At 42.0% G+C, this 11,703-nt stretch overlaps 2 protein-coding genes across 6 annotated transcripts in view; one reads left to right on the forward strand and one right to left on the reverse strand.

Annotated features, from left to right (window-relative positions):
- The window catches only part of LOC111864548 (galactose-1-phosphate uridylyltransferase), a 28,133-nt gene extending 22,725 nt beyond the window's left edge, over nt 1-5,408 (forward strand). The window contains exon 7 of the mRNA XM_023851871.2: nt 4,923-5,408. Coding sequence (XP_023707639.1) covers nt 4,923-5,025 — 103 coding nt within the window. The 3' untranslated portion in view covers nt 5,026-5,408. The remainder of the gene's footprint in view (nt 1-4,922) is intronic.
- LOC111864546 (adenylyltransferase and sulfurtransferase MOCS3) overlaps nt 1-11,703 on the reverse strand; it is a 56,573-nt gene that overhangs the window by 6,633 nt on the left and 38,237 nt on the right. The window contains exon 9 of one of the 5 annotated variants that reach the window (XM_023851866.2): nt 1,115-1,419. The exons of the other annotated variants lie outside the window; for them this stretch is intronic. The gene's annotated coding sequence lies outside the window, so the exon portion shown is untranslated. Of the gene's footprint in view, nt 1-1,114; nt 1,420-11,703 lie in introns of those variants that run through there. 5 annotated transcript variants of the gene reach the window in all.

Raw genomic sequence — 11,703 nt, forward strand, 5'->3', positions numbered from 1 at the left:
AGGCATTGCCACTGTTGCATGGCGGAACACCTTCCTGCGAACGACGGCCAATTTGTTCTGGGGTCTGCAATTTTTCCGTGTCGAAACTTTCTTTTGTCGCTTGTTTCGGTCCCTACACCTTTTCTTCTTCGGTTCTCTGACCGGTATTCCTTCAGCATCTTCTATGGGTACCTCTCGTAATTCTGCCACCTCCAGTTTCCTGTGCACTGAGGCCGGCTCTTCATCTTCTGGACGTGCCTCCATTTCTTGGCAGGCCATCGTCTCTCCGACCGGTATTATTTTGGGGACCTCTTGTCCTCTTGTCTCCGCTCCAGTCTGTTCTCGCCAGGCGGCCATCTTGACTCTGATCACTTTAATTTTATGTTGGAGTGTCTCATTAAACTCTGACGGCATAGATCGCATTTCGGCCTTCATTTCGTCCTTGTCGGTTTCGATTTTCTCTTGCAGTTTTTCTTGGCCGACTCTCCTCTCCTCTCGGTTGGCCTCCATAATGGCCAGCAACTCCTTATGGCCGGTTTTCCATTTGACCTCCGTCTCTTCTCGGTAGGATTTCATGTTGGCGTCCATTCTGTCCTGATGGGTCCGGAACATTTCTTGCAGCTGCACTCGGTCGGCATCTGCTTTTACTTGGTTAGATCTTATGTTGGCGTCCATTCTTGCCAGCACTTCCATCACCTGCTGCATCTCCATTTTGTTGCAGGAGAGTACTCGATGCACAATAATTAGTGTGTGGCGTGTTTAAGTTCGTTAACAATTCTGACACCAAATGTAACGTGTCTTGAGTTCGAATCTCGTTGGTCACGTGTGTAAGTTCATATCCCACTTCTGACACCAGTGTAACGTGTCTTGAGTTCGAATCTTGTAGGTCACGTGTGTAAGTCCAATCCCACTTCTGACACCAGTGTAACGTGTTTCATTACTGAAGACGCCGTTCGGATTGTTAACTGGTTTATTCAACAACCTACAAGTAACGGCTACAATTAATTATCACACAGTTGCAGGGTTTCACACTTTATAACCCTAATCATATTAATCTGTTCACTCTATTGTCAGTAGTCAACACGTTTTCACAGTACGGGAGCTATATAAGTCCAACTGTATCACACACTCCCAATTACGCAATTACACACACACGTCCGGTACTTCTTTCTGTGACGGCCGCTATCTTTCGACTATACTCGTAGGCTGCTGCCTTGAGAACTGTTGATCACACACTCGCTCTCGCTTGCTGCTCAGCTGGCTTATATTCCGTTCGCTGTTACCCGTTACCCACGTAACAGTGTCTGCGTATAGCCTAGCAACGCTGTTACCTCACGCTGTCTTACGTCACTGCTGTTGATTCGCGTTGCATAGCTACCAGGACGCTGGGACTCGGCTAACTTCGACTCCGCTTTGCGCGTCTGCTCCGGGGGTGTCCAGCTAGCGCGACACGTCACAATACATTACTTATTACTTAATACCAGTCCTGTACTAAGTGTGACTTATGCTCAGTTTTGCATTAACTATTCTAAGAATTTTCAGCGAGGAATATTCAGATAAGACCTACTAGAATGATTATGATAGTCGTTGCGGTATATGAATAGCTTACCCATCCCACCACCTTAATTAAAGAAACTTCCAGAACATTCCCGATCAGTAGAACAATGAAGAAGAATCGAGAATAATCTGGAAGCAGAAGTTTCTAGAATATTCTGTCATCCCATAGTATTTAAAAGGACTGACTTCGGATGACGAGAGACAGACAGAGAAGTAAGGAAGTAAGCACACGCACACACACACACACACACACACACACACATACACAAACAGACAGGCTGGGAGACTGATGTATCTTATCCACCACTAGAATAGTGTTGTGATTATTGAAAGTTGTGTGCAATGCATCTGTGACAATACAGCATGATGCAAAAATTTGCAATTTTCAATATATCGCAAACCCATGCAAACTGACATAATACCAAATAGCTCATGCCATCCGTATAATATAAGCTATTTGGTATTAAATTGATTACATATGTATCCAATAACAGAAAAAAGCAAAGGATGGAGAAAAGAATACCACCATTAAGTACAACACAAATTTAATTAGTAGATGACCCCACAGCAGAATCAAAAACAAAATACACATTTCAACTCGCAGCACCAAAAAACAAAGTGGGTTACCTTCACATGCAGCAGTAAAGAAGTAAGAGGAATTACGAAGCTTTTTCAGGACACACGAATGAAAGTAGCCTTGCACAAACAGAACACAATACAAAATATATTAAAGCTTTGGCCATAAACAGATAAGTATAGTAGAAGTGGCATTTACCAAATGAAATGCCTAGGTTGTCCACTAAAATATGTTGGACAAATGGGAAGAACATTCAGTACTACATATAAATACATTCATGATATTAGAAGAAATACCAATAGCTCTGGATATTCAAACCACATATTGAACACTGGACATGCATACGGAACAATAGCACATACCATGGAAATTATAACAGGGAAGAATGGAAAATATTGGAATACACTGGAAAAGTATTACATTTATGAAATCAGTATGGATAATCTGCATATGAATGACACACATATTGATATACACAGCCCCATATTTGAAGCATTACACTAAATTTACACAGGGTAACAGTACACATGCCTCTCCCCCACCCCAGTACATTATAAATATGGGACTAAGCATACTACACATGCATAACATCCACACGTAAGGGAAGACAACAGTGTACGCAGGTGGAAGAATGACATACAAGCAAAAGGCAAAGTGAGTATATAAAAGTAAACATAACATAACACTAGACACAATAAATCAGAACAATGCTACTCTGTCCAAAAGGTATCCGACCTTGGCCCAGGAAAAAAAAGTTCTGTATCTGGGTGGTTACAATACCTAACTGCCTTCAAAGTAAGCCCCTTGTGACTCCACACACTTAGCCCAGCGGTCCTTCCATCACTGGAAGCAATTCTGGAAAGCTTCTTTTGGAATGGCGTGCAGCTGTGCCATCGCGTTCTGTATGATGTCCTCGCGGCTGTCAAAACGGCAGCCTTTTAGTGGTGTCTTCAATCTTGGGAACAGCCAGAAATCACAAGGAGCCATGTCAGGAGAGTAGGGAGCCTAGTGAACCTGCAGAATGCCGTGCTTGGCCACGAAACCCTGGATCAGGCGTGATGAATGAGCTGGGGCGTTGTCATGATGCAGCTGCTAGTTGCGTGCGTCCCACAGCTCCGGTCTCTTGCGCCGAACTGCATCACGAAGATGGAGAAGGACTTCTTGGTAGTACTCCTTATTGACAGTCTGGCCTAATGGTGCGTACTCATGATGCACAACACCCCGGTAATCAAAAAACACAGTCAGTATCACCTTCACATTGCTCCGAACCCGTCGTGCTCTTTGGGCCTCGGGGATGTTGGATGCTTCCATTGTGACGCCTGAACCTTGGTTTCCGGGTCATATCCATACACCCACAACTCATCACCAGTGATCACAGTCTTCAGGAACTCAGGATCCCTGTTGGTGCACTCCAGCATGTCCTGCGCGACCTCAAGGCGGAGTTCTTGCTGCTCTGGCTAAAGCAGCTTGTGCACAAATTTTGCCACCACTCTTTGCATGCCCAAATCCTCAGTTAAAATTGTGTTTGAGGAACCTCTGCTGATCCCAACCTCATCAGCAACTTCACGGATGGCCAAACAACGGTCCTCCATGATCAGTGTCCGCACTTTTTCAATGACATCAGCATTGACGGTCTCCTGGAACGCTGCTCACTGTCCACCGACATACAGCCATGTTTAAAGTGGTTGAACCACTCTTTAATTTGAGTGACCCCCCATTACATTATCACCGAAAGCCTGCTGAATTTTGCGAATTGTTTCCGCTTGGGTATCCCCAAGTTTCTGACAAAACTTAATGCAGTATCGCTGCTCCAAGCGTTGTCATCTTGAGTGAAACGAGAATGCGATGACCATGTGTTACACCACTTCACTATCTGGCAGCCACAGACGCATCCGGCAGTGTTGCGAGGCAGCAAAAAATCACGCATGTGCATGAAAGTCCCTTCTACCACTACGCTCAGTTTCCCCACCCCTCTGGCCATTACTTACAGCGGAAAAAAATAAAGTTGGATACTTTTTGGACATACGGTAGTAATATGTGGGTTCTTACATATTGCAGACATAACCACAACAACAGACTTACATACAGAAAACAACATGCGAACACCCAGGTCGCTACAGTATAGAAATCCAAAGAGAGGGATTTTGAACTATATCATTTGGACAAGTGGACGATGCCCCTAGTAGAGGTGTAAAAAAGAATTTTACAAAATTTTAATGAATTTCAATTTAAAGTGAAGTACAGCATACAGTATTTTAACTAATGTTAACTAAGTTATCTAACATTCAATATTTGAAGTAATGAAATATCACAGTTATATGTGATGTGAAAAGTGGACATTCTATACAGTGGAACAGTTTTAGTATAGCTGAGACACCTGATGATGGCCATTTGGAGCTGAAACAGTTGTGAAAGGAAGTTGCATTATTGATGGAATTATATTGTGTATAAAAGATTTATCTTGCCACCTTCTAATAGAACATTAATTTTTCTCTGCCATCTTGTAGAAAATATTCAAAGCACAATAGACCACTGTAGGTCATGGTGCAAGGGCCGAGAAGGTCTACCCCTCATACATTCATACAGAAAATATTCCACTTTTTTTCTTGTCACTCTTTCTGCCAGTCTAATGTGTGTGGTCTCCAGTTATGTGTGCTACTCATAAATCTATAAAACTCTACCTGCTGATGAATTGCCTTCTACAAGAGGACCTACTGTGTTTCTCACACATTATTATACCTATATTTCACAATCATAAATATACCTCACTGAACATAATATTAATATTTTCGTTTCTTACTTAATTTAGGTATGAAATGCTTGCTCAGAATCAACGAGATTTAACACAAGAACAAGCTGCAGAGCAACTACGAAATTTACCAGATATCCATTATAAAGAATCAAAGAAATGAAAACATTGTAGATGAAAGGAGATGAAATAGTTGTTGGTTCTCTTGTTACAACAACTGAAGAATCCAAACCAGTCATATATTTTACTATCTGACACTGCATTAAAGATAGTTACTTTTCTCATTTGTGCATACATAAAAATGTGGGCCACTGGAATTTCGTTGCCGCTGTTGGTGGAAAAAATGTGACAGCAACAACGTAATGACAGTCAGCAAGCTGAAACATTGTAAACCAACCAAGAATCCTAATTTTAGGAGAACATAAATCGTATATGGGTCTATATCAAATGTATATGCTTGTAAAAAGCAGCAATAAATAATTCCTCTTTTCTGATGTATATTAATTACTTCATGTTCACAGATCACACCCACCAATTCCTTCATACACCTGAGAAATTCATAGCTGTTCAATTGTTTAAGAAACTGTCTGTTGCTGGGGGATCCAGACATTCATTGTATCATAGAAACCTATCCGCAATGGAAGCCACTTAACCGCAAATTCTGACAATTAGTTTCTCTAATTTGGAGTGTTTTCTAGACATTGCTTTCCTGCAGTGAACATTATGTGTCAGCTCAGCTTGATGAAAGGAGGAGCATCGGCCTCTTGCGCCTGAGCGTGCACTCACAGTCAGTCTCACTTGTCTATTTGTCTCTTTATGAGTTCAAAACAAAATAATTTTCCCCTCATTCATAGTTAGTTCACCATTCTGTGGTGACACAGACGACCATAACAGAAATATTGTGTAAATTATCTCATCCGTTTACAGGGACTGGGGGAAGCAGATGCTGTGCATGAGTACCTTCAATAAAGATTACAGGCTAAAGTACCAACAAAGAAATATGTAATTCTTTTTTTAATATTATATCACTCTGATTAGATCCATTAGCAATAAACAAATGTACCGCAACCTAAAATATATTTATTTTTAGTTACAGCTATCAGCTTCATCAGTATTCTTGGATATTTTGATATGGCCCCTCTTAACCATCACATTTGTATTAGTAATGATCTCTAATGAGAGCATCATCCTGTGTAATATTTATATATAAGGCAATTGACGTTACTGCCTTCGTATGTTTTGGCCTATATGAAGCATTTTCAGAATGTATCCATTACAAGGTAAGCTAGAATGAATACAGGGACATAACATTAATTATTGGCATGCAGTCATTATCAAAGAAGAAATATGGTCAATTGGCTCTCAAGGAAGGAGAACATAATAACATCAATGTAAAACATTAAAGCAACAAATAACAGAAGAATGTGGAAAAAGTTAACATGATAAGTTCAGACTACTACATCACAATTACAGCTCACACCATTTTTAGACCAATTTTAACTCATTCTAAAGAATTAACTTTATGTAGAAACTCATACCTAATCCCAATTTAATTCAATATTCAAGAATTAATCAATAACAATACAAAATATATAGCCACTTCACAACGAATACATGTAAACTGGGAATATAGTGATTAACACCCATACAATGGTAGGAAATATTCAGACAAGATCATGTGTTACAAAAACACCTGAAGATGACCCTTTAAGGGTTGAAACATGTAGTGTGGTTTAAATTAATAAACATTTGGTGTGTTAACAGCTGAACTTGTAAAATTAATATTAGTAGTTGTATTCACGCAACAGAATGCAAACAATAAAAATAATGATCAACAATTTTTATGTACTGCATTAGCTTTCTATTGAAAGTTCTAATTTCATTGTTGACACAAGAGGAAACCATGAAATTGTGTCTATGTGGCATACTTAGTAGAATGATATTAGTGTTGTTATTGTCTTTTATAAAATTTAGGATATGTTTTAAGGCTACATTGGAATTGCTCTTACTCACATCAGTGGAACCACCACACAACACAACTAAATTTACTTAAATTTACCGTGTCACTCATGACAGATTTCAGTAGTAACTCAGCAACCGCACCTGGTTTAACCAGGTCAGTTACTTTAAAATTGTTATTCATATGATTCTTCACCTCCACTGCATAATCTCTAGAATGGCTTACTTACTTAGTTAGTTACTCATGGAGCTGAGCCCTTCTGGAGGAGCAGCCAATTCTGCAGCTACTCAAGAATTTCCCAGCATTTTATGGAACCTGAGCCAGATCTATCCAATCCTATCTCTCTAAGGTCCATTCTAATATTGTCCCCCCACCTACTCCTTGGTCTTCCCTGTGGTCTCTTTCCTTCTGGCTTTCCCATCAATATCCTATACACATTCCTTGTCTCCCCCATTTGTGCTACATGACCTGCCCACCTCATCTTCCTTGACTTCATCATTCTAATTATACTTGGAGAAGAGTACAAATTATGAAGCTCCTCATTATGCAATTCTCTCCAACCTCCTGTCACTTCATCCCTTTTAGGTCCAAATATTCTCCTCAGCACCCTGTTCTCAAACACCCTCAGTCTGTACTTCTTTTGGACTTCACCCATCGTCCGGTATATAAAAGACAAAAAAACCACGACGTTTCGGAGACTGGATCTGTCTCCGTCTTCAGGTGGATAGGGAAGGTTAAACCTACTCAGTTGGGCCCCTTAGAAAGAGCTTCAAGTCTACCCTCAGTCTGTGTTCCTCCCATCTCTAGAATGACTATCTCCTATAACTACAATCTTGTGTTCTTTCATAATTGTAGTCCTATCATTGTACACTTTCACCAATACATTATCAGTTATTAATTTTGCCATTCCTTTGTGTCATAGGTCCAAATGTCCATTAACTTTTTTGGGATGGAGTAAAGAGGTTTATTCATGACCTCTTCTAATTCAGGTTTTTCTTTCTTGATCCTGAAGCTTAGGTTATGACAACCCCAAGTTTGCTTTACCAGAGTAGTCTTAGGTTTATCTGCACCGCTGAGGTGTTTATCGATTACATTGAATGTATCTTGCAAGTCTGTTGAAATAAGCACTTCATTTCTGACTCACTGATGTCGGCCAACATTGAGAACTGATTAGAGGTTACAAACGTTTTGCTGTTTGCAAAAATGAGATGTTTCCCACGTTCCTTAAGTTTCTTTGAATCACTAGAATGCCTTGAATTTACTAATTCCCAATTATTATTCACTTCCTGGTCAACATCTTCGTAAGTTACAGACGTAATATTACTTATGTACTCAGAACACGTACTGACATTTTGGCCTATATGAAGTACAGTATGCGCGAAAATATACAGCACTGAAATGAAAAGACGTCCTGTTGATACCACTGTCTATTCATGTCAAGGCCTCTTGCACGAAAGACCCTTCTCAAATACTGAAGAAACGGTCTGATCACCATGTCCCTGTAGCGTTCTTGGGTGACGGTAAGAGCATTGCCTTCCTCATCCTCAATGAAATAGGGGCCTATTGTACTGTGTGCTGAGAGGGCACACCATATCATTACACATGTACTGTGTAGCAGTTTCTGGACGATAACACCTGGCTGCTCAAAATCAAGGAAGCGAGTTGTCTGGCGACCACTTCCGTATGAGGTGAAATAATACTAAACTATGAATACTTTTTCCTCCATCGAGAGACCCATTTCCAACAATTGCACAACACAACTTCCATTTCACTACTTGGAACACTTACGGCAGGAGCTATGACCCGTCGACAAACGCATATGTTAGTTTCAGTACTGATATTTTGGCGCATACTGTATTTCTATAATTAACTGTGCAGAACTTAGCTATAATAAAGCTTATTCAGCTGTAGTTCCAGTTCTAAGCAGTTATCACAGTTATCAGTTCCTGATGACCTCTTTTCATCCACAACTTTCCCAACCTTCCTGCCCTTTCTGATTCCTGACTATTCCTATCTATTATCTCCATCTATCACTATTGTCAGCACCACTCTTCTTTCCCTTGCGTTCCCTTCCTCCCACCATAAACCCCCCCCCCAAGTCAGCAGGTGGATATGGTCGTTAATGTTAAGGTGGTTAGGGCTGGCCAGGGTAGCCAAGAGTTATTAGTACAACATGTAGACACATCTGTCACGTTAACACTGATGATGGAAACAGAGACGGGTTCTTTGAACATCATATTTGCAGTAATAGATAACGTTATTTCTGTGCTTATGTAATTAAGCAATTAGGCACTGTCATGGAGACATGGGGGAGCAGAGGTACAGCTCCACCATTCTTGACCTCGGCACTAGATGGAATTTAGTGGTCAGCTTTACGCCCCGGTCGCTTTACCCCTGGGGAAACCGCCCCCGGTACCGGCTGGAATGAGGGGCTGAGTGGGCCCCACAGTCAACCTGGAAACTGCACAGAGGAGTAAAATATGTCCCTGCTGGGAATCGAACTCGGACCGTCCAGCCACTAGCCCGTCGCTACACCGACTCCAAATTTTGCAATAAGAGATATTAATTACCTACTGTTCTAGATTGTTGGATAAAGACTGAAAATTTAATTAGCTTGCTTACGTGGAGGAAAATACAATATTTGCATCTTCTGAATTTTGCTGTTTGGAGGAATAACCGTAAATATTGGGACACGACAGCTAAAAGCGGAATAGAAGACCCAGGGAAAACATTCGCTGCTAGGCAACCGCCGGCAAACACGTTAGCAATACCCAGGTTATCGCTAGGCAACTGCCTGCAACAATAGGAGAATTGTTGGTAGCGGTGTTTTCTATGATGTCCGTGATTAGGTTATAAACTAAAGCCCGACGGGAAGTCGTTACCAAGCAGCGACTAGTGAAGGCATAGAAGACAGCGTGTGCCATAGTGATTAGTGAACGTGTTATAAGGATCCAGTAAATCCAGTTATCCAAACCCCCTGTCTAGTCACACGTGACAACTGGTGGCAAGTAGGATACGTGGAAGTGGAAGAAAGTTGTATAAGGTGCAGTCCTTGTGGTACAAATTGAAGCAAAGGAACATAAAATGCCCGCAAATCAAGGTTCAAAATCTAGGGGTGCTGGAAACATACCCCGTAATAAAGCTGCAACTAAAAGAGCCGCCAGAGGTGGTACTGTTGGAACTACTGGAGTTGGGATTTGTAGCGCGCGGAATAGGTTCTATACCTGTGAGTCTGGCATTAAAGTAGGTCCAGTGCCTGTCCTGGCAATGGCATTGCTGTTCATTGCTACTGTTTTCATGCTGCACATCTGGGGAAAATACGCCAGATCATAAACATTCCCCCTTGTGAATATCTGCAAGAATTTAGTGTTTATGTAATACGCAAATCATTACCAGACCGGACATAACAGGACTGCCCACGAAGTGCGCCCTGCAGCCGCCATCAGGAGAGCCCCGCGACCTTTAAGTAAGCTTTAGAGACAATGGCTCTGAGGCGGCACCCACTGACAACTTGTGTGTTCGCCGCCAGTATCGCCGAAGAGTTCATCCTGGGACTCGACGTCATGAACGCCCACAATGCATCCTTGGATTTGAGGCGCCATGTGCTACGACTGAGGGATGGAGACGTGATGCTGCGACGCCCCGGAGCGCGACAGCGTTCATACCCCTGAATGAAGGGCAACAGCGATGTAGCAGCGACTAGGTGTGGCTGAAAGCACCCCTGGAGGTGGATGTCCTCGTATGGACGATTCCAAGGCCGTCCACCGCGCTGAAGCGAAATGCCGGGCAGCTCTCGAGAGGGGTGCCCGTAACGACTGGAGGCCGCACGTCGCAGAAGCGCACACGCAACAGGACACCCCGCTCCAGGCAAACAGTTCTAAGGAGGGTGCAGCTAGGAAACAGCAGCGCGAGACCCAACCCTCAAACAATGAAAGCTGTATGCCGTCAAGACCGGAAGCAAAGTGTCGATCCCAGTACGATGTTCAAGTGCCATTCGCGAGGGCGATGACAGACGTCACAGGCACGCCCCTCGATGAAGGAGGAAGGCAATACTCCTGTTGAGCCAGGATTATTTCCACCGGGAGACTTTGGGATTAGTGGCATTTTGGGTTCACCCGCCAGAGAGAAGGGATAGTGCAGTCGGTACAGCGAATGGCTATGGGCTGGAAGACGGACGGGTCATAATTCGAGTCCCGGTAGGAGCAAAATTATCTCTTCTCCATGTTGTCTAGACCGGTTCTGCGGCACACACAGCCCCCTTTTCAGTGGGCGACGGGTCTTTCTCCGGAGATAAAACAGCCGAAACGTGACACTGATCACTCAACTCCAACTAGTGCTGAGGCAGAGAAAACGTGGATCTGTACATCCGCTCCACCATTTGCCTTCATAGCGTGGTGTTTAATCAGTTAAGCACAGGGACAACTTGTTTTTTTTTTAATACTGGAATGGCATTTTCACTCACTTCAGTATTGATCAGGATATATTAAGAAATGTATATGTATCAGTCTCACCCATTCTATTTGAAAATTACATCTGGAGAACAAATTTTATTAGTGATTTTTAGCATTAAATTTCATCATAATCCTTAGGAATGTTACAAGCATACAGAAGGGCAGTACTACATGTTTGATTATGTTATGTTCAAATATATCTTAGTTACAATAAAAATTGTATATTGTATTCTGATATTGATGATCTGGTTCACTTCTTTGTTTTTTGTGTATTTAATGGCTTCATTACACCACTACAATTTCACTTAAAATTTGTGCTGCAGTGGAAAATGAATATTAACAGCCAGAAAGCTTTGAATGACACTATTCAACATTCCACATATGGAAGATACCGTATTTACACATGTATAGGCCGCAGCACAATTTTCAG

This window comes from Cryptotermes secundus, unplaced genomic scaffold, assembly GCF_002891405.2.
Source record: "Cryptotermes secundus unplaced genomic scaffold, Csec_1.0 scaffold1323, whole genome shotgun sequence".
Classification (NCBI taxonomy): domain Eukaryota; kingdom Metazoa; phylum Arthropoda; class Insecta; order Blattodea; family Kalotermitidae; genus Cryptotermes; species Cryptotermes secundus.